Source organism: Chelonoidis abingdonii, chromosome 6, assembly GCF_003597395.2.
Source record: "Chelonoidis abingdonii isolate Lonesome George chromosome 6, CheloAbing_2.0, whole genome shotgun sequence".
In the NCBI taxonomy this organism is placed as follows: domain Eukaryota; kingdom Metazoa; phylum Chordata; order Testudines; family Testudinidae; genus Chelonoidis; species Chelonoidis abingdonii.
The window spans coordinates 45,974,053-45,998,420 of record NC_133774.1 but is presented as its reverse complement, the minus strand read 5'-3'; the positions used below and the strand labels follow the sequence as shown (position 1 = coordinate 45,998,420).

The window sequence follows — 24,368 nt, the reverse complement described above, 5'->3', positions numbered from 1 at the left end:
TAGGGGTTTGGAACAGCTTCCATACAAGGAGAGGTTAAAAAGGCGGACTGTTCAGTTTAGAAGAGAGATAACTGAGGTCTATAAAAACACGAATGGTGTGCTGAAAGTGAATAAGGAACTGTAATTTACACTTCCACATAGCACAAGGACCAGGGGGGTCACAAATGAAATTAATAGACAGCAGGTTTAAAACAAACGTAAGGAAAGTACTTCACATCATGCACAATCAACATATGAAACTTGATGCCAGAGGATTTTTGTGAAGGCCAAAAATGTAACTAGGTTCAAAAAAGAATTAAATAATTTCACAGAGGATATGTTCTTGATGGTTTTTAACCAAGATGGTTCACTCCCTCTGAACCATCTTGCACCAGCCACTGTCAGAAGAGAGGATACTGGGCTAGATGGGCCTTTGGTCTGACCCAGTACAGCCATTCTTATATTCTTAGTACATTAAAAACCTGATTCTTATGCAACAAAATCCCAACAGAAATCTGGAATGAATGGTAGCGGCAACCTAAGAAGAGGCTCAAGTGAAAATTGGGATTGAATATCCTCAGACAGTCAATACAAAAATTCACTTTTATTCCATATCTCATATCGATGATCCAATAGAAGGCGTTGTACAGGCCACTTACAGGATCACACAAGGTCTTAGTAGGGATTGCCTATAAGTGTGTCTTGCATGCAGCAAAAGCGCACACTACTTTCTATATTCCCTCAGATTTATTCCAACTGATAGCCATGCCCTTTGGTCTGCACACAGAACCACTTAAGGCTCTGTCCACTTCTAGCACACAGAAGAAGAGTAGCAGCTTCACGGAGGCTTTTCTCCACGTCCCCCACAATGTGAATAGCTTATGGGAGAGTAAAGGAACATCTTATACTTCCTTACTTCTCTGTGCAGGTAAACCTAGGGTAAACCAAGATACTTCCTTCCCTTAGGCTTTTTTCACATATCCTGAAGAAACAGAAAGAACCTAAAGGCAAACAGGGGAAGGGGAATAAGGGAATGCAGCAGAAGTAAACTAAATAAGTTTATTATAAACACCTCTTAAGAGATTCTAAGACTTGTATAGGAATGATTTAATAATTAGACTTTAACAATTTTTTCCTGTGGTCTTCAAGTAGCCAAGATACATGGAGAGTTTTCAAAGATAAAGCAAAAAATGAAGGTGCAAGAGGAAGTTTTTGATATATTTCCTTAAAGAAAGAAGCTTTAAATGCAGGGTATTACCTCAAGCAGCTCCAGGAACTAAGCTTTATAGACTTTTTCCCTCCTCTAATTTAACATTTGTCTGACCACTAGAGAAAGGCACTACAAGCTCAGACGACAACAATGTGTTATTGACACCCAGCTATATCCCAAGTAGAAGAGATATCATCTGGATAGGATTTGAACTTAAAGTTTTGTGATATTGGAATTGTGTGCTTAGCAATATATGTATATTACACGCCACGCATGCACATGCACACACTTAATGGGCAGGGGACAAGACTAAATATAGCTTAATTCCTAGAGATACATCTGCGTAATATCCTGAATTTAAGATTCAAACTAGAAATTCAGTCTTCCACTAGTGCCTTATTTACACAGGTAGAATGTGTGTATTTCAGTGTTTGCAGCAGTACCCAGCTCAATGGGACCTTGATCCTGATTGGGCTTTCTGGGCAACAAGTAAAAAATTAAAATTAAAAAATCAATAGCAGCAGCAGCCCATGTATTTTCTGCAAAGATCTTAGTGAGTACTGTATTACTGATGGAAAGCTTGGAAAGGAAATGATAATTATTAATGTGAGCTTCCCCCATACATAAATATACAAAAGAAAAGATCCAATAGATAAAAACAGGTATTACGCTCTTCAGATGCTAGCAGTTGGACAACACAACTCAACAACTATTTTGGGACTGTTGATGCTTTTACACAATGAAGCCTCTATACATAAAGGAAAAAAATGGTGAATATATGAATGAGGATTAGTGCTGCAAGCAGATTAAACAAATCTAGGTATAAGCAGATTATTTAATTACTACCTTTGCTCTTACATAGCACATTCCATCTGAGATCTTCAAATACTTTACAAACATTACCGAATTATAGCTCAACACTTTTGTGAGGTAGAGAAGCATTATCCCTATTTTACAGTTAGCGAAAAGGAGAGAGATACCAAATGACTTAAGATCACACAATATGTCTGTAGCAGAGTCAGGAAGAAAGCCACATATCATTCTCCCTTCTATGTGAATAACAGCTAAGTAAAGTAGCTGCAATTAAAATACTAAAGAAGTCTGCCAGAATTCTTTTGATACCCCCTTCTAAACTTGCCTAAAGTGGTGTCATACAAAACATCCATTTAAAAACCCTACAGGTTTCTATAAAAATAAAAGGTTTTCATTTTATTTAAAAAAACATCAAGAATGTTATTTAAGAAGTGCAGAGGTTCACATTTTAGGTTTTATTTAAAACAAACCTCTAGAAACTGCACTTTGCGCAAATCATGCTACTTAATTTGTAAGAATTTTGCACTACTTTAGTGTTTCCCCTTACCTCCCAAGCTTCTGGCTTTTTTAATTACGCAAATCAGATCCGAATAAAATCCAAGGCAGATAACGATGTGAGCATTATGTTGATTTGGGTATTTAAGAAAACTGATATTAATATGATGTAAACAGAGCTTTGAAGCAAATAGTGTCATATTACTATTCATACTTCATTTTTTATATTTACACTGACAAAACAACAACACCTGTAAGCTACATCTGCAGCATTGTAATTTTCAGAGTATTTACACTTATAAGCTTTTGTTCACCTTACATATCTGATATGAAACCATGTCAATTTTGGTCAGAACTTACACTTATTTTTATTCAAAATTATCTGTATGCTAATTTATTTTACTAAGGTTGGGATGGGAACTGAGTTACTGCAGAGAATTCTTTNCTTCTTACTCTGAGCAGGATGAGGTCCTTTTTCTTTGTTAAGATTTTGATTCAATTTCGCTAAATGATGCCCCCCAAATGGCATTTTCTTCTATCATTCCATTTAAACCAGCCAAAGGGAGGGCAGAACTACAACATAGTGGGGGCCCCAGAAAGCCAGAATGTGTATGTTCTGAAGACCTTCAGAAAGAAGCTAGTTTCAAAAGCACCTGCTAATTGGATTAATTACATCCTTTTCCTGCACAGGAAGCATCAGGATGACAACATTAGGTGGTGGAGACAGCACCCCATAAGGCTAATGTGTACCAGTTCTATTTCGTTCTTTGGCATCTGTCATAAATGTGTATGGGTAGGGTTTTGTGGCCTGCCTTGTGCAGGAGGTCAGACTAGATGATCATATTGGTCCCTTCTGACCTATGAGTCTATGAGCCTCTGATCTCTGTGGCTATGCAACACCCTGTTGACTTCAATGGGAGCTCATGTGGGCATGAAAGCTCATCCAAATAGAGTTTGACTCCTACTGTTGTGCTCTATCCATTGGATCACTCTGCCAAACGCTGTGAAATTTTTACAAAACACAGTAAACCTCAAGTAATACAGAACATTAATTAAGGAATTAAAACAAACTCTACTCCATCATGCAATTAGTACTGGTATAGGCCTTAAAACTTTGATTAAGATACATGTCATCTGTGCCGCAGAATTCTTGAGTTGTTTTTGCTCTATCCCTATTTTTCAATTCAGTGAAGCCCACAGAAGTTGCAACCTTTTTGTAAATTAAGACTTTTGGGAAAAATTCCAGCTTTTAAATTTTTGAATTATACTTTACACTTACATAGAACCATTATAGCCCATAGATTTCAAAACGCTTTACAAATATTTAATAGCTCACAACTCCATGTCAGTATTTTAATATATATTTTACAGACAGCTAATATGAGGGACATACAAGGGTCTTGTTCACATCACACAATAGAACAAGATTCCTGATTTTTAGTCCTCTAAATCCAGGTACTAGATAATTTACAATGCCTAATCAAAATATGTATGAGTTTTGATAAGAGGTTACTTTTGAAAACATAATAAGAGAAAAGTCACCATTTTTTCCCACACAGAAAATGGAGGATTATATGCCAAACAAGGATTTACTGAGAGATTATGATAACTGAACAGATGTCCTTCATAATGCCAAGGAACTAGTTATATTAATACTCCATAGAAAACAAAGCTAAAAACAGATATGATCATCACCTACACATAACTTCCAGTATCTTTTACAATAAATGCACGTTTTGAGATTGCCCAGTGACTAAAAGACAATTCCTGAACTTTGGTAATAGGTTTATATATTAATGTATTGACAACAGCATTTTCTCATGAACAATTAAACATTGTCAATAAAAAAGTGTTCCCATTTTAAAACTCCAACAATAAATTTCCTGTTGGGAGAGATTGTGACATAGGACACATTTCTAAGAATGTGTGAAATATGCCAGACTGAAACATAGTTAAAAAGTTGATCAAGCAAATAAAGTAAATAATCTTAAAATAAATAGACTTACCTTTGAGCCATCCAAACTGATTATCCTATAGACATTTCTTGTGCTGTCATAGAAGTAGGACACAGTAACAGCATGCTTGCTGGTAGGAACCCAGTTCTTCTTAGTGTTTGGGTCAATCTGGAAGACATGAGCTCGGGTGCTGAAGATGGGTTGTTCCCTGAAGGACAGAAAGTAAAAGTGATGAATCTGATTTGGACACAGCATGGTTTTTTGCCTTAGTGATCTGACAATTCTGACCATCGGGATGTACACATTTTGCTTTGCATGAGTAATTCCTCCACAAAAATTGTTATGTGAAGTGGGATACAGCAGTTTCAAGTGCATTCACACACAGAGAAGGGCAAGATTTTTAAAACAAAACCAGCGGCCAGCCGTAGAGTCAGATAAAAAAGGATACACAGTAGATATCTAAATATAGATTCACCACTGGTCCACCACCACCTCAGTTCCCACCCTCAATCTGTCTACCCCTTTAAACACAAGCAGCAGGGTCGGTGCAAGGAAGTTTCGCACCCTAGGCAAAACTTCCACCTTGCACCCCCCACCCAGCTAACCCCCCCCCACGGCAGCTAACTCAGCCCCCCACCTGGGGAGCCCCCCCCCACCGCAGCTGCTACCCCCCACCGCGACATCTAATTCCTCTCCCCCTCCCCGTCACGGCAACTAACCCTGCCTGGGGAGACCTCCCCTCGCAGAAGCTAACCCTGCCTAGGTAGCCTGCCCCAGCTCACCTCGGCTCCACCTCCTCCACTGAGCATGCCAGCACTGCTCTAATTCTCCTCCTCGCCCAGGCTTGCGGCGCTGATTGGAGGAGACTTAGATCTGGGCTGTGTGCCCAGCGAAGGAGGCAGAGTGAAGGTAAGCTGGGGTGGGGAGCTGTTCCCCTGTGTGCCTCCACCCCGTTACTGTGAGTAGCCCTCCCCACGCCTCCCCCAGCTCACCTCCACTCCACCTCCTTGCCTAAGGGGACTTTTAAGCGCCCCCAACCACTAGGCGGCCGCCTAGTTTGCCTAAATGGTTGCACCAGCCCTGACTAGCAGTCATTAATACCAGTTTAATTACATTTCAGTATACTGAGCATTGCAGAGTGCATGGACTTCAAATCCTCCTTTTCCTTAAACTTTTTAATACTCTGATTATTCAATAATGGTCTGTCATCTGAAACTGAACTGGCCTCCTCGATTTAATTAAGCTACAGATGACATTCATTAGTGATAGGAACGTGTTGTGAAACCCTCATCCTGTATTACTTGAATGTTCTAAGAGAACCAAGTAATTAGCCAATGGCAGCACAGTTCCAAATGAAGTCTGGGGAGAACACGAGACAGATCAGTACAGGATAGCAGTCCTCCATACAGACACCATGGCATCCACACTATTAAGTCATCCCTTCCCCAGGATTCATGGGATTGGAAGGCTGTTTTCCCTGCCCAAAATACAGCAGCTGAACTCAGAAGCTAAAAGTCATCTTCTTCATCATTGGTCCTCATATCATCCCTTCCTTCTGAAATCATTTCACTTACTCCACTTGTCTAGCATATTATGTTTAAACTCCTGGCCCTCATTCAATACCTGAGACAAAATTTGCTGCATCTATACCTAAACCGAATACAGTAGAATTTTGCAATGGCACAAATCCAGTTCATTCCAGTGTCCAGAAATTCAAAACCCATAAAAACAAAAATTTTACAAATCTTTATAAACAGCTATTTGGGAAAGATCCATTTTGGGATGAGGAAAAATACTTCGACATCTTAAATCCAACTTTTAGGTATACTGATAACTGCTATAAGAACAGCAGGCCAAATACCCCATAGGAGCACCGTTTCTATTAAATTCTATCAAAATGGAGGATCCCCGTCCCCCTCCCCCCCCGCTCAATATATCATGAGTCAGTACCCTGGTATGTAAACTGTAAGTATTTACTGTTAAGTATGGAGCAGTGCCTATCAAGTTTCCTTGCACCGTTTTTAATACTTTCTGTAAATTAAAGCAAGACTGCTCTTTCCATCTTGTACACTGTAAAGCTGTCTGTTCATCAGAAGAGAGGAAGCTTAAAAAAAACCCTAAGTTATACAACACATTAATCCATGTAAGAAAGAAATAGTAGCTAAACATAGTAGTAAATAGTACAGCCCTATTTGGTTAAGCTAGTTGTGACAAACAATTTTGCCCAGATATCCTGCTGATTAGAATCTCTTGCAGCGTCTAAACTGAAAAACTAGTCTTCTCAGAAAGATCAAAAACCCAAACCATGCTCCTGTTTTCTGCTGGCATGCTTAATTTTTAGATATACCAAAAGTTATACAAAATGGAATGTGCAAGGGGCATGTGTCAATAAATCCAGCATTACATTAGAATAAATCTTTGCTTCCAAAAACAACATTTTAATAGTTTCCATTTATTTTTAAAGGGGAAAACATTATAGAATCTCAATTAGTCATTTAACATTATTTTACTGGAACTTTTAAAAGGTTTTAAAGTATTTTGTATTCATCTACAGTACCATTAAAGCATAAAGTACATAACATAGGAGCTACTCACATTTATATTTACTAAGGGCATGGCTACACTTGCAGATGTAGAGTGCTGTGAGTTAAACTTGTGTTCAGAGAGCGCAGTAGGGAAAGCGCTGCAGTCTGTCCACACTGACAGATGTTTGTGCACTGGCGTGGCCACATTTGTGGCACTTGCAGCAGCACTGGGAGCAGTGCAATATGGCAGCTATCCCAGCATTCAAGTGACTGCAACGTGCTTTTCAAATGGGAGTGGGGGGTGGGGTGGAGTGAGACAGTGAGTGTGTTGTGTGTATGTGAAGGGGGAGAGAGTGGATTTTTGGGGGGCTGAGAGCAGGTCAGCATGCTGTCTTGTAAGTTCAGACAGCAGCAGACATACACGCACCCACCCATCCCGCCCCTCTCTTTCACACACACACACTAATCTGTCTGGGAGCATTTCACATTAATCTGTCTTGGAGCAGATAACCAGCCAGCTGTCAGAAACGGAGCTTTCAAACGGCATATCTGCATTCCTACAGCAAGTTCAAAACAATGAGAAGAGTGGCCACTTGACTTAAGGGGATTATGGGACCTTTCCAAAGGCTGATCGCAGCGCAGTAACAACACCTCGTTCACACTGACGCTGGGGTGCTCCAGCGGGGGCACAGCAAACGTTATTCCACTCGCCGAGGTGGAGTACCAGCAGCAGTGTAGCTGCGGAGTCAGAGCGCTCTACATGCCTTGTCAGTGTGGACGGGGAGTGAGCTAGTGTGCCTGGGGCTCCTTTATGGCGCTGTAACTCGCAAGTGTAGCCAAGCCCTAAGACATTCAGATACAATCAGTGGCTAACAAGTTTTAGTATTTGCCTCTAAAAACTGTATACAAGAGCTGTGGCTTAAGCTGGTTAAACCTCTCTTCTGAGAGCTTTCTTCCAGTAACAGTGTAGGCCATGCTGCCCTATCTTTCTTTCTAGCTTGGAAATAACTATGGTTAAAATAGTAATCAGTAACATTCTACCTATGAGGTAATGAAGAATGTGTGTTTTAGCTACCTAAACACACACATGCAGTTTTGGCACCGGTATTCAGTGTGTTAAGCAACTGATTTTGGGGCTTGTCTGCACATCAGTGACATTCTATGTAGGCTCACAGAATTCACTGATGCTTTACTGGATCCATCGACGGTTAACATTTTAGAAAGACTGAAAAACATCCTATCTTCTACCTAGATGTAGGCCCACACATACAAACTACATGGAACCTGAACAAAGTTAGTTCTGGCACTTATGTATACAGTATATCAAACTGTTGTACTATCATTAATCAGAACCTCTTAGAGAGCATTTTTGTAGTCATATAGCTGAAAAGCAACTTATGTGCAATATAGATGAAATATTTTCTATAAGTTCACAGATAAGTAAACCCCCCGCCCCCCGCAAGTCATTGGATTGTTACATATGACAGCAGAAGTGAGTAACCACCACTTTTAAATATAGATCGGCACAGGTTTCAATTTTAACTCAATGAATTCTGAAATCTCTAAAATTTTGAAATAAAAAGTTAAAAAGCTACGTGCTTGTTTGCATGGATTGCTTTGAGGGAGAAAGGAAGAACTGTTTCTATAAAGAAAAGGTCTATACGAACATTTTCCTATTTTCCGCTTGCTACTGCCTCTTTTGCTACTACCCCACTATTATGAAGATGCTTTCTGTACTCATTAAAATGCAAAAACCAGGAATAAGACAAGAGCTAGTTAATAATTATTAAGAACATTAATTCTTTTCCAGAAAAATCCTGATAATGAGCAATGGACAGTGGAATTTTAAAGAAGTGAGACAGTATCCGAATTTAAATTTATTTAAATTTATCTGCATGTAGCAGACACACCTAGGCTAATCTGCTATCCTTAATTCACTTTATAGTGCTCAGATATTCCAATGGTTTCTACAGACTCACAAACTTAGGCCTGGTCTACACCTAAACTAGCTACATTACTCAGGGTGTTAAGCGAACCTAAGCTCCAGAGCAGACACTTCTGGGTCAACAGACGTATTCTTCTGTCTTCCTAGCTACCACCTCATGAAGAGGTGGATTTACTACAGCGAAAGAAAAAACCTTTCCATCACTGTAGCAAGTGTCTACACTAGAGCTTGCTCTACTACCACAGAGTTAGGTCAACATAAGGCAGCTTATGTCTACCTATGTGTCTACACTAGGGTTTCTCAAACTTCATTGCACCGCGACCCCCTTCTAACAACAAAAAATTACTATAAGACCCCAGGAATGGAGACCGATGCCTGAGACACCCACCCTGGAGGGCACCGAGGCTTGAGGGCTTCAGCCCAGGGCAGTAGGGCTTGGACTCTGGCTTCAGCCCCGGGCCCCAGCAAGTTTAACAGCAGCCTTGGTGACCCCAATAAAATGGGGCTGTAACCCACTTTGGGGTCCCAACCCAGTTTGAGAACCACTGGTCTACACTACCACCTGTGCCCTACTACACCAGCATAATAACTCCACCTCCCCAAGTGGTGTAGGGTTTACGTCTGTGTAGTTAGGATGATGCAGTGTCTGTTACATCAGCTATTGGCTCCCCATTGACCCTGCTGCCAGGTCTCCACTCCAAGCCAGGCTCTTGGCTTGGCCTGCTGCCTGGGCTCCCCACAAGGAGCCCTGCTGTCCCCTGGGCCCTGGCTCCCTGCTGGGAGCATGGCAACTGATCGGACTCCAGGAGCAGATCTCCCTGCTGGAGGTGAGAAGTCCTGGGTGGCTGTCCCCTACCCTGCCTCTCGGCTAGGAATGGGGAGGTGAGAAGTTCCGGGCGGCAGCTCGGCTCCCAGCCGGGGAGCTGGGAGCCCTGGCTCTCAGCCTTCCCCCAAGACCGCCTCTCTCCAGTTGGTGGAAGCGCTTCTGGTGAGGACACTCACCACCAACAGAAGGTGGGTAGCTTGGATAATACCCACTGCAGTAATTACTGCGGTTGGTGTAAGTTAACCTAATATAGGCTGACTTAAGATTGTAGTGTAGATGTGCCCTAAGACACTACAGCAGCACTAGCTGCAGGGTCATAACTCTGCCACTGTAGCATCTGTAGTGTAAACAAGCCCTTTACTTATTGCAGTGCCTACACATTAATAGACCAGGATTTTTAACAAGATGTTAACATATATATATAGGGTGACCAGAAAGCAACTGTGGAAAAAAATGGGACGGGGTGGGAGGTAATAGGCACCTATATAAGAAAGAGTCCCCAAAACAGGACATCTGATCACCCTAAATATACTGGAAGAATATCTGCTGGTTGTTTCCAGGCTTCAATTATAGATGGGTTGGTCCCATCTATTCTTAATTTCAAAGTAGCTGAGAACGTTTGCATGAAGGCTCCCTCTCAGCTATAGTTCCATTTTGAGCCCTGTCAAAAATTCTGCCCCAGAAAATATAGACTAGTTAATATAAGCACATAAAACCTGGTCTATACTGAAACTGGTAAATACTTCTAGACAGGAAGCCCAAATTTACAGGTTGGAAAACTACAATCCCTTTTCTGTTTATCATCTCTAAAAGTGTGCATGAGTCTGTCACACATATAGTCCCCCCAAAAATGTTAGAAATAGGTCCATTGCTATAGGAAAATAATGAGGAAATAGTCTCCCCAACTCACTCACAGACTCTTAGCTTTCCTACCTCAAAGAGAATTAAGACCATCTACAAATTTTATTAATATGCAATTTGTCTCCATCTCCAGAATATTAAAGGTGTTAAAGGCCAGACTTAATACCTCACTAGACTGACCTCCTCCCAAATTGATAAATTACCACTTTTATTGTTTATAGGCTTTCAGCCAAATTTCTATGAGTGTGACAATTCTCATATTCACACAATGTTAAGTTAATTTTGATAAGCCAAATTTGGGACACCAAGAAATAATTTACTACAATCCAGGTTTTACCTCTGTCATTTGCCACTGATCCATGAGTGCTGTAATTGTAACTATCAATGTAATTAAATGTCTGTGGCATAACTAGAAAGAACAATGTTATTAATTAAGCTGGAATTTGGCTAAGACATCAGAGAGAAAACCCTATTCTTACAAAGACCACTATGGAGATTTTAGTCAAGACCTCATCTGAGCTGAATATGAGGGAAGAGTGCCATCTACTGAAACAGCAACACTCTTTGTAACACACAGGCTTTTCTTTGGCATTTTCCATCCAATGAGTGGGTCCAATCCTGCCTACTATACATGATTGGATAATGACATAGTACACAATGGTATTGTTGAAAGCCATATATATCCTCTAATTTCTTAGACTTCTCAAATCTTATTATGCCTGAAAAATGTGCAACATCAGAAATAGATCAGGTATTAGTCTATATTTGCTGCATAGTAATACCATTTGGAGCCGAAGGGTTTGTCTTGAACAGAACAGTTAGCTTGAGTTAGTACACCTGAGTTAGGGTGCTTTCAACTGAAAGCACCCACGCAGTGATCTGATTAGCAGAGAGACTGGGTTAGCAGCTGATGAGTTTTAACCTAAGCTGCTGCATCCCCACTATGTTACTAGCTTGAGCTTCAGTAGCTCAGGAGTGTCAACCCATATCCCCTAGCTGGTGCTTGAAACACCATTTAAAATAGAGATTTGTGTCTGGATGAGGTGGGCTAGGGGCAAAACTCAAGTTATACCTCAAGCTAACACTGTAGTGAAGACAAACCCAATGACTTCCATGCTCCTAAATCACCTAGGCACTTAAAAAAATTTACATCATGTGTTTCTTAATTAGTTGAAGAAGTTGCTGTGGTTGTCATGCAAAGTGATCTATACCTATTAAATCTGGCATAGTTTTAGAAACCATCAGGTTTATGTGATGCCAGCTCAGTTGCTACCTGAATTTTGAAGCATGTAACTAGATAAAAAAAAAGTTAAATTATTTTCTGTCCAGTGAAGTAATTACACCAGGAACTTTATGAACTAGCTGGAGGTTGTTGCTAGCCCAAAAATGTGGAACATACGTAAATATAGGGGATGCAATTCATTGTAAAATGCATGAATTCTTGGAATGCTAGCCATATGTATAAACCAGTATCCTGCAGAACTGTGGACATCAGAAACAACTTTGGTTAAATTAAGTAGATGAATTTCATCTCAAAATTAGGATGTTTCTAATCCTAGGTTTGTTTTCTTTGAGTTTAGAAAAGCTCAAAATCCCCTGAACTTTTTGATACTACAAAGAATAGAGAATATGTTCTTTTTCAAGTGACAAATTTTGTGAGAATTCAATGCTCAAAAGGTGTCAAATGCACAACTCTGGGGGCTGAGGTCCTCCTATACCAGGGGTAGGGAACCTATGGCACATGTGCCGAAGGTGGCACGCAAGCTGATTTTCAGTGGCACTCACACTACCCAGTTCCTGGCCACTGCTCCCAGGGGGCTCTGCATTTTAATTTAATTTTAAATGAAGCTTCTTTAAGCATTTTAAAAACCTTATTTACTTTACATACAACAATAGTTTAGTTATACATTAGAGACTGATAGAAAGAGACCTTCTAAACATTAAAATGTATTACTGGCATGCAAAACCTTAAATCAGAGTGAATAAATGAAGACTCGGCACACCACTTCTGAAAGGTTGCCGACCCCTGTCCTATACTCACAAACAGATGTAGAAAGGGCACACTCAGGGGCAATGCTCCATCAATGAAACTTAATCATGACTTGGAGGGGCCTCTTCTAGCAGTAAGAGACTATTCACTCTCTATGCCCCTTCAATCCTTGGCCTCTTCTGCAATTGCCAACGAGGATGCAAATAAATGGATGGAGTTGTGGTATTACATTGTGGGACATGTACAACTGTCCACTAGAAATTAAATTTTCATGGTCTCAGTTCATCTCAGATAAACAAGTGAACAGCCATCCTATAGCAACAATTGTTTACTGTTAGGGAAGGCAGTATTTCAACTTCAAATATTACTTGCATTTTGGCAGAACTTATGCCACTGACAGCACACATACATATACACAAAACTTAAAGCAGCTATCTATGGATATATAAAAAGACAACATTTTGAAAAAGCTAGCACGAACACTATCACTTTCTTTCGAGCCACTAGGTCAGTGAGAATCCAAGCACAGACAACCAGCTCTAAAAACAATTCACTGAATTTTTGGAAAGCACTTCTTACTCTATTTCTAGATAATGCTACACTAGTACCTATCATCTGATATTGCTGAGTATAATTGCTATTAAAAACTATATAACATAGGGTTAGGGTCTTGTTGTTTTACAACCTTCATGGAAGCAACTACAATATACAAAGACATTCTCTGTACAGGAAGAAGAAGGTATTTGAAGATAACGGACATTAATCATAAGGATTAAGATTCATTACACTATCTGAAAGCATTTTGGAGGCTAATAGATCCAGTCTATTCAATTACAGAAAAAGCTAACAGATTTTGCTTTTCACACTACATACACCAAGTAAAGTGTCAGAACTTAAATTCCAATATAGAACTGCTTTTTTAGCTAGGTAGCCATATTAATCCTATTTCTGCAATCCGTCACTTAATAAAAATCTGGAAGCTATAATCACAATCAAACATTTACTGCAAAGATTTTCTATACCATCGATTGACTGACAGTTTTGTCCTAAGTAGTTTTACATTTTAATTCTCACAGCTATTCAATCTGAAATGGTGTTTGGCATGCAAATCTTCAAACTTGCTGACCGTCAGTAATTTAAAAGAAAGATGGTGTCTATCAGAGCTGAAAAGATAATTGAGAAAAAAAATCATTTTCTGACAGAAGTTTCCCATTCACAAGCAGTTTTTAAAAGTGCACTCTAATTCTATAAGGGTTTCAATGACTCAAGTTTTGTTTGTTTTAATTTAAAAGTTTGATTATAAGAGAGGAGTGCCACAATATGTTGTCTTGATTAATTTCCTAGATTATGTAGGCTATAGTTTCCCATACATCATCTAGTTTTATAGGTCTTCTAGTAGTTGAAGTTTTATCACTAAGAAAGTTGGAATATAACTAAAATGAAAAACTGAAAATATTCACAAGAGATGGGCAGTGATATGAGGGAGAAGTTGACAGTCTTGGAAATGTTTTGGTTTCTTAACTTTCATAAAACTATCCATTTACCAGGCATATAAATTTCTGTGTGTGTGTTAATCATTAATAAGAGAAGCCTCAATAGTTGCTTTTTAATGATGGGTAAATCACAGAAAGGAGGTTTAGCTGATGTGCTGTACTTTAAGCACTAAACAGCTGTCAGGCCTGCTGGTTTAATCAGCTTTAGCTGGCTTCAGTGCTTTCCTGCACCAGCTATAAGTCATGGCTTAGCTTAACAACTTATTTTAAAATAATAAATCTAAACATGCTATCTCGAAAGCTTTTACTTTAGCAGAAACTCGGATACCTACCATTACCTCTCTTTTATAAAGGGCAAATTCAAAATTATTAAGAAGAGTCCATCTATCCCCCCACCCCCATTCCATCTTCTTCCTCATTCTGTAAATTTGTTATTGGCACCTCACCTACTCCTGCACTGTGAATTTGCTTTCAGTTTCAACCACTTTCTTCCTCCCCATCTGTTTTGTGCTATTGGCTCATGCCTGAATTAAAAAGTATACAGGGATCTGAGTAGAACAGGGGAGCAATTTAAAAGAAAACAAATATGTAGCATGATACAAAAACAGCTGAGAGGCCTATCCTCCAATGAAAACATAGGTCAGACTTGGTCTATATTTGAATTATTGAAAAAAAAATCCCCATTTTGACAATTCCGTTAGACGAAAAGTAACTTTAAAATATCTGAATCTATTGGGAAAAAACTTCTGACTTTGAAAGGGCCTAATTTTTGCTGAATGTTTGTAGGATTGATTATGTATATATATTTAATGGTTAAATTACCTGGGCTAAAGAAAATACTTTTGTGTACAGTGCAATTCCTGTTAGCAGTTGTGGGAAGGCCTTGAAAGAATATGGTTTAATTGGAAAAACTGGACCTGAAAGGTAACTCGTAAGATAGGAGGAAAAGTCCTTAGAAAGAAGGCCCCAGTTAAAAGGGATCATCGTCACTTGTTTGAACAATAAAGGAGGATTGTGTGTGTTGAGCCAGTAGTAATCTCTAATATACAACTACTCAAAGTTGGTTCTTAACTAAAGTTAGCAATTGGCAGTGACATCACTTGATTGTTAAAAGGCAAAAAAAGAGAGATATGGTCTTAAGGGGTTAATTACTAGTACCTGCTAACCAAGCTAGAGCCGGCCAACCTGGGTTTAAGCCCCCTGGGTCTAGTCCTTATGTAAGTATTTAATCACTTCTTATAAATGTTTGTTACTATATAGGTATAGTAATTGCTTAGTATTTAGGCATTTGGATATGTTTAGAGCAACTTTAGAAATACCATTTGGCCTTTATTAAATACAAAGGAATGTATTGTTACATTAATGACTTATTCCATATAAACAATTATATCAATACATTTCCAACAGCCTCCTTCCTATTTATGTAGGCTAACTGAGTTATCTAAGTTGTCGGACTAAAAACCTAATTGTATGACTACATGGAACCACTAGGTGAACTGGTCTGATATCATCTACATATTGCTGACATGCATCCGTGTTACCAGCTCTACTTATCCTTTACCACAACCACACCACTACCACCATGTTGAATTAGATCAGCTCTTGGATAAAGAGCAGCTGGCTGAAGTTGAACCAAGCAACACAAAGGTGATGCAGATAGGCAAAAGAGGAAAGTATTTTGAAGAGCTTGAGGCTATGACCAAGTCTCGGTTGACTGAAGATACACACCCACAAATGGTTAATTTCTTCCTGTAATCTAGGTCAGAGTAATCTTTGATTCTTTGCTAACAATGAACTCTCGCATACCAGCACCCACAAGTATTCTACCATCCTTGCTTGGCTAGAACACTGTCCCATTCCAGTGGGCAAAGACCTAGTCTCAGTTATTCACACTTCAATCACCTTTCATCTGGATTACAGAAATGTAATATGCCTCAGCATAAAGCTTCAGCGTTTAGGAAACTAATTAGTTCAGAACTCTGCAGCACATCTTCTCAGCAAAGGAGGCTACCACAAACATATCAAACCTGTCCTCCGTTACTGGCTTCCAAGAGAAGTTCAAGGTCTTACCTGAAAAGCATTCCATTGCTTGGGCTCAGGATATATAGAAGATCGTCTAAAGCTCTGGAATGCAGACCATGGTCGACAGCTACGCTCCTCCAGCACAATGAAACTCTTAAAAAAAAGTAAAGCTCATCTGTGCACGAGACGGACCTTTATCCGAGGAAGTCCACAACTGCAGAATGAACTTCCACAGGAACTAAGGAACATCAGAAACCTCAACACTTTCTGCTCCAAGTAGAAGACGCACTTCTTTGACCTTATCTTCTCTAATGAACATATAGCAACAACTGTATTTATATTAAAAAGAGCCACTACTAAAATAAGACACTCCACTACACATTTTTCTCCCTCTGGGGAGTGGATGAGAGAACACACACACGACAATATGCAGTTGTGCTGCTTCATGCACTACAGGAAGGTGTTTAGATATGACAATGAGCGCTATATAAAAACCAGTGTAGAACAGAATTAAAGTCCATTTAACACAGCAATACAACCACTACAATACTTGTCTGGCCTAGTTAACAAAATGAATGAAAATTCAGTATGCAATATAAAACTTTAAAATGTTAGAATGGTTATTTTTATTTGCTACAGGGACAAAACCTATGAGGGAGCCATCAATTCATACTGAAGTCAATGCTAAACCACTTGCACGATCAAACCCTATGGATAAAACAGTAGGTAGCACTAGGAATCTAAGGGGATCCAAAAATCCCAGAAGCCACAACAACAAAGACATTGTCCTTCTATTTGTCATCATTTTAAAATATTTTTAATGACCCTTTATCAGCTTAGTCAGATACGAGCCAGGAAGATGACCCCATGAACAACATTTTGAACGGACTGGAAGGGGCAATATGGCTAGCATTAAAGCCAGCCAGCGAGAGATTTGTCGATTCTCATCTCATGTTGAGTCTACTATAAAGTCTTGGCAGTCTGAGCAGAAAGGATTAAATCTTGGCATTATGGCAGCAGAAGTGGCAAGCCTCAGACAGTGCCTGGATGCGTGCACTAGGAAGGCAGAGTAAAAAGGACACACAGATTATGGCATGGGGGTGAGGGGAATCCATCGTTTTATTTACAGTGAAGACAATTAAAAGCTTGGCTTTGATCATGTTGAGCTTAAAATTATCAGCTGAATCAACGTCAGAAGCACATTAGAAATACAGGACTGGAGGGAGGGAAACTGTAATGACAAAGTCTCAGAAGTCTCCTTGTGGATGCTGAACTATTTGGATTGATAGAGATGCAGGGGAAAAGAGCAGGTGCTATTTCAGTGAGAGATTGAGCTGTTCCTTTCCTACCAATCTTTGCAGAGGGTGCACGACACTAAATAGCCCAGAGTGGAGAAGTACTGGCTTGCTCCTCTCTTGCAGAATGTCTTTCCAGAGAGGAGGAATATTGTTGGAGTTGTAACCAGTGGCTGTAGTTTCAATAGTGCCAACTATATCAAGTTTCTTAATGAGAATTTCCAATTCCACTTGCCTGTTACCTAGACTCATAGCATTTGTTTATAAGCAACTGAAAACTCTTCTCTTCATGTTCTTTGTGGCATGCTGAGTAATTTTTTACTGAACTAGTCTCCTTAACACCCTTCCTTTGCATTGTTAATTTGAAGGACCTCCATGCTGCTTCTGCCAAGCTCCAGAGAAGACCCACCTATGAGCTGCAGACCATCCCATTCATACAGCTCCCCCTCTCTTGGTGGATTGTGGCCTAATGTTCCATGTAACTAAAACCTTTGGCTTCACACCATTCACGTAACCCACATACGGTATTTTCTACTTCTCTGAACTCATAATCCATATAGTTCCATGTGATGCCATACCATTGGTTTCAATGTGTATGATCAGTGTCAATTTACCAGACAACTGCATAATCCCATCTAATCTTGCAGTTAGATCTTGTATTTTTGCTGTTTTATTGTCCTTGCGTCCCTTCCTTGAATTCTCTGTTCACTTTGCTTAAAACAGAGTCACCAATAATACTGCTTCCCTTCTTCGGATGGATGAGGAACCTCCTGCTAGCTGCTTGCTTTATACCACAAGGTTATTTACCAGGTACAACCCCTGTAACTTTCTGTTCCTCCAGAGACAGGCTCTTTAGCAATTAATCACTGAGTATTTGATAGTGATTCAATACTTCTAATCAGATTGAAAGCCTCATAGTTCTACTTCCCCTCTTGGTCAAAAGTTGCCAATCTGAGTCTTTGGTTTCTATTCTCTTCAGTTCCTTTATAGCAGTGGTCCCCAACGCGGTGCCCGTGGGCACCATGGCGCCTCCGGGCACCATGGCGCCTGCCGGGTCATTTATGTGCGCCTGCCTAGTGCCCAGCAAGGAAGAGAAGCCACGGGCCTGCGCCTGCCGTGGACAGAAAACTCCAGGGCTGTGGGTGCCGGTGTTCTCTGTCCTCGCAGCTTCTCTCTGGATTCATATATTATGTAATATTAAATACAATGCTTTTCGTATTATTTAATGTACAAATACAAAATAAGCCTTGAAAAATTGTTGGTGCCCGCCACACTCTTCTGAAAACATGAATGTGCTACTGGCCACAAAAAGGTAGGGGACCACTGCTTTATAGCCAGTCCTTCCCCTTATATAGACTGTTGTGGAAACAATTTCTGAATCTAGTTGTCCAAGAAGTCTTTTGTTTTCTCAGATGCTGCAGTGGTGAAACTTGCACTTCCAGACAATGCATCTTGTATAGGAGTATGGCCACCCACTTGTACTTCATGTACCAAAAGTCTTGTCCGTCTTCTAGCAGAACGGACACAACAATATATCCAAGGCAGGTCACAGCAATTGTTCCCTTGTCCTCCATATCTACTACTTAGTGTGGAGCCATCCCAAAACAGAAGGAAGCACACACTCTCTCCAAACCTCTCCTGTTACAGCTCCCATTTACTTGGCAACCATTTTGTATACTAGAGTTGACCACAACGCCCCTAAAGCAGGTGGAACATTGTCCAGACTTGCTGAGAGAAGGCAGCTGTGCTTTATGGCTAGGGGTGGGAACGAAGTCAGAAACAGCTGCAAAAGATGAATGGTGGTCAGCTTTCCAGCGCTGACTCACCCCCAAGGAACTGAGGTCTGAAGGCTATAAAGATGCAAGCCTGGGCACTGGAAGCCTCTTTTTCCATGCAGCAGGCAAGGCAACACCCACCTTCCTTTCCCTAGTGGCGGTCTTAGCATTCATTAGATAATTATTTAAATGCTGTTATTCTATTTGGAACTGTGCAAGATAAATAAAAATAGACCCTGCCCTGAATAGCTAACAGTATAAAAACAGAAACAGAACACAAGCTGCTCCTGGAAGCCACAGGTCATTAGTTTATATTCATTCTCATCCCCTCTTCACATACAAAACGTGAGCAGAGAGGGCACTGATTGATGTAGGTTAACATCTGTGGAGTAAGTGAATCTTGAAGAGGTATTTCAGTGGATCAGTGTACATTCTACTGTTTGTGACAACATTGTTAGACCTATTTCGCTACAGTGTATTAGCCTGCTTAAACAGGGCCGGTGCAACCATTTAGGCAAACTAGGCGGGTGCCTAGTGGTTGGAGGCGCTTAAAAGTCCCTCAAGCGAGGAGGTGGAGTAGAGGTGAGCTGGGTGGGGGGGCCGCAGGGAGGGCTGCCCGCAGTAACGGGGGAGGGGGGCGCGCACAGGGGAAGAGCTCCCCGCCCCAGCTTACCTCCACTCTGCCTCCTCTGCTGAGCACACAGCCCAGCTCTAAGTCTCCTCCAATCAGCGCCACAAGCCTGGGCGGGGAGGAGAATTAGAGCAGCGCTGGTGTGCTCAGTGGAGGCGGCAGAGCTGAGGTGAGCTGGGGCAGGCTACCTAGGCAGGGTTAGCTTCCGCGGGGGGAAGTCTCCCCAGGCATGGTTAGCTGCCATGGGGGGGCAGGGGGAGTCTCCCTGGGCGGGGTGAGTTGCTGTGGGGGGAAGAGGGGTTAGCTGTCACGGTGGGGGAGGCAGCTGCTGCAGAGGGGGCTCCCCAGGTGAGAGGCTGAGTTAGCTGCCGTGAGGGGATGGGGTTGGCTGGGTGGGGGGTGCAAAATGGAAGTTTTGCCTAGGGCGTGAAACTTCCTTGCACCGGCCCTGTGTTTAAATGACTACGTTTCTACTTTCCCCCCCCTCAAACTATCTATAAACACTGTGCTACTTTTATTCAGATACTTTTATTGCTATGAATGGAAGGACAACTTTTCTTTCACATCCCCACACAAATAAGCAATGGACCAAATTCACCCCAGTGTAACTTTAGTGAAGTTAGATCAAGGATGAACATCACTCTGTGGTGTCAGATTTCATATAACTCCAGACTGTCTTCTGAAACCCTGTGCAAGGATAGAAAATTATCTGATTTCCAAAATATGCACAGGCTTCTGCAGTGAAAGAGTGGGATGGAGTCCTTCTTAAATCTGGCCCTGATTAATAATCATAATCTTCTACAATCTTCAGTAGTAAAAGTTAAGAGCATCTATAAGAAGCAAGTTGAATTTATGAATTGTATCTAATCAAGAATTTCATTCTCTATCAAAGTTCTGGTAACATAACCATTTCCTCCCAAAAGACTTGTCCTCCCACTGTAGTGAGCCTCAACCAGTCAGTCTCCTTACTCCATACAACAACTCAGACTCATGAGACTGTGTAGGTGCAACTTGCAGATGCCGCTGTTGAGGTCTAAGTAGTGTAGTAAGGCTGCTGGGGCCATCTGCCCCCAAATTCCTGGCCCCACAGAGAGGCTCAGCGTTTAGAGAGATATTTACCTGTTAAAATGCAAACTGCTGTTTTTTTTTGTTTTTTTTTTTAAGTAAGATGCATTCTAAATACAATATGAGCACAAGCTCCTGAAAACAGAGAATTTTGCAACAACGTCATGGAGACAAAACCCTTTACCAATATTTCCATATGTGATGACATTCTTGTGGGACATGTACATAATGCTGTTTGTCTTTTGCATTCTGTAAAACCCTATCTTTTACTTAGATACAATAATGGAGGGGAGAGCGGTTTAATCACATACACAATAGAAGGTGTCCGACAATCTAAATATCAGAGTGGCTGCTGCTCCCCCATAATAAAAACAGAAATTCTAGTTTTTTGAATGGTCCAACAAACTAAAAAAAATTTCATCCCCTCTATTGCCCCAAAATATCCTGTGCCATTTCAGCTCTGTGTAATCATTTCTCCCAGAGTGCTATTAAAGAAAGGCAAGATCAACATTATGCTGAATATGGCAGTTTCATTGACTGCTGCTTTGACGGCCCATCTCACTGAACAGTTTCCCTTACTCTGTCTTTCCAGCCAACCATCATAAACATTCATCTTCCTTGTGTCATGTATCAAATGAGACCTCTGGGAGTAAGATGTCAACAACAAGGAGAAGGGTATGAACAAAGACAAGCATTAGGCTTCATGCAGCTCCTTTTTGGAATACCTTCATGAATTACCATTAAATAAATGTATAAAGAACATCTTAACTACTACTTTTCTAAAGATTTGTAAGTGCTTATGGATCTGGAGATCTTCCATTTATTTGCATACTATTACTTCTGAATTGCCTCTTAATTTATTCTTTTGATTAAAATATAAAAATGGCTATGATCTTAAAGTGATATTAAGCAATTAAATTTACAATCAGTATAAATATCATCCAGCAGTCTAATCAAGTAAAAAGCAAATATTCTGGTCACCAAACAGCAGCAAAACCCCATCCCAATCATAGCCTCGATACCCTTTATTCTCACCAAAAGCCCTAACAAATTTTAAAAAGGGAAAGAAGAATTTTTTTATGCTGCAAGACCAGCCAATCAAGTTTAAACAACAACAACAAAAAAAAGCTACTTTTCTTATATACTAACCAAAAAAATTAATCCCTAAAAACAAACAAAAATAATCCAACAAATCAGTTAATATATTCTATGCATTTACAACACTGGAAAGATTTAAAAAATCCAATAAATATTTCCTAAAGTAATTTATTATATTAATTGTTGCAACACTTCGGTTAAGATACAATGGAGACGTTTGCAGATGAGATGAAGTGGGGCCTATACAGTACTTCCCTCTTCCTACACAGCACTCCCATGGCAAGCCAGCAAATATTCCAAATGATAGCTGCACAGAACTACAAGGAGTAACATTAGTTTCCCCTTTCTTAGGAGGAAGAGAAGTTGAGTGCACAGCTAGAGTTCCAGAATGAGCCAAGCAGAGATGCCCCAAGAACTACAGAGATAAATATTTCCTCACAGTTTTCAGAGCACTCATATGGTTGGAAGACCTCATTTACAGTCAACATTCAAAGCTCCCTCCTATCAAGAGAGATAAAAATACAGATTTTTTTTAAACAAAAAGAACATTTTTAAATTAAAAAAAACAGTTTATTTTATTTTATTTAAATCATAACAAGTTTTTCTTTTTAAAAATAAACCTGTTTAAAATGAAATCTGAATTTAATACAAAATATGCTAAGGCCTAAACTTATTATACTCTCTCAAGACATTTAAACAAACAAAAAAAATATATGGTATCCATCTGAGTCTCTATCAAAAACTGAATTAAAGGCTGCTTTTCTATATAAAGAAAGAATCTGGGGGAAAACATCTAACTTTTGAGGTCAAGCTTTATAAATATGGCACAAGATGTTAAGTGCTGTATTAAGGGCTTGATCCTGTGTGGGATCTCAGGGCTGTGCTACTGGGTGCAAGAGATTGGCAAAGTTATGACAAGCATTGGAACTCAGCCTCTAACTCATGTGATCCCCTCAGGGTCATCCACTGAGCTCACCTGGGTGATTTCACACTCCTATTTTATAACTTCTCCCTTTCTGAGCTCTAATTGGCTCAGTTCTAAAAAGGACTCTGAATATTTATGACTCCATTCACGATGGAAACTTATTCTCCAGCTCAGGGAAAAACACTGATCTGCTCAGTAACTAACTACCAGACTTTGCTTCTTCCTGGTTCTGGACACTTCAGGTAAATGGTCTTGCTCTGTCTCCTTGCTTGTGCACACAAATCCAATAATTTCTCAACTGTCTCCCTGTCCATAAACAAATAAAATACTGCAGTGTAAAAGGCATGTGGGTTACAAGACAGAAGTCTTGGATTGTTAGTTCTTTGTTTTTCTGGGAGCAGTGGAGTTATGTAACAAGGGAGAAGGAGCACATTGTGTAACCAGAAAGGAGCAACACTAGTGCCAAAGCAGGTCACTGTGGAAAGAAGGGACAGAGTATAGCCTCTAGAGCTGATTTCAACACCTGAGATTTAGAGGAAAAAATATTGCCATGACTGCAGGTCATAGAAAGACCATATTTGGGAATACGGTCATGAAATTCCTGTATCCCTGAGTACATGCAACAGGGTGCTGGCCAAAAGGCACTGACTTAGCCCGCTAGCTCAGAGCCTGCTAGCTCAGCTCCCAGTGAGGGGAAGAGATTGGAGCTGACAGGCGGTGGCTGATTAAAGCCCTAAAGGACAGATACCTGTGAGCTTGGTGTGGGAAGGCCTATAAAGCTAGCAGGAAGGAAATAGGAGGGGAGGAACAGGAAAGTGAGGGCCTGTTGCTCCCAGCTAGCTGTAAGAGCAAGCTGTTCCCCATGGGGCTACCTGCCTGATAGCGAACTGTATAAAGCTGTATACATGTGGTGGGGGTAAAATAAAAGGACACTGGTGTTTGAAAGAGTGGTCTCCCGCAAATTTGTGCCATAGAGTAATGAAGGGCATATCTACAATACAAGAGGAACACGTGCCAAATGTATACAGTGCAACAAAGAGATACAAGGCCTGGACGTCAGAATGAAACAGCATTAAGAAAAATGCTTCTCAGAAGGCAACAACTTTGTTCAGACTTGTCTGCATCATAATCTTCAATCTGGATCAACTGGATAGTAAATTTGTTTTTGCACCATTCTTCCAGGCTACCTATCCTTTCTAACAATGCTAGTAAATGATAATTTAGATCATCATCAAATTTGTGTTTTGGGCGGATACTTATAAATTTCAAAATGTTCACACCCAAAATATAATTAGTATGATACTTTGTTGAGGGAGTATTTATCAATTTCATTTTTATTATTACTACTGATTAAATTTTTTTAATTGCTCAATACAGTCAAACATCCTACATGAAGCTTTCCTGTTCAAAAGTGAAGTTTTATTACGGATTTATGAATTTTAACACTTGAGGTTTTTTCCCCAAG

At 40.3% G+C, this 24,368-nt stretch overlaps 1 protein-coding gene across 1 annotated transcript in view; it reads right to left on the bottom strand.

Annotated features, from left to right (window-relative positions):
* HOMER1 (homer scaffold protein 1) overlaps window positions 1-24,368 on the bottom strand; it is a 170,141-nt gene that overhangs the window by 124,537 nt on the left and 21,236 nt on the right. The window contains exon 2 of the mRNA XM_075066994.1: window positions 4,504-4,660. Coding sequence (XP_074923095.1) covers window positions 4,504-4,660 — 157 coding nt within the window. The remainder of the gene's footprint in view (window positions 1-4,503; window positions 4,661-24,368) is intronic.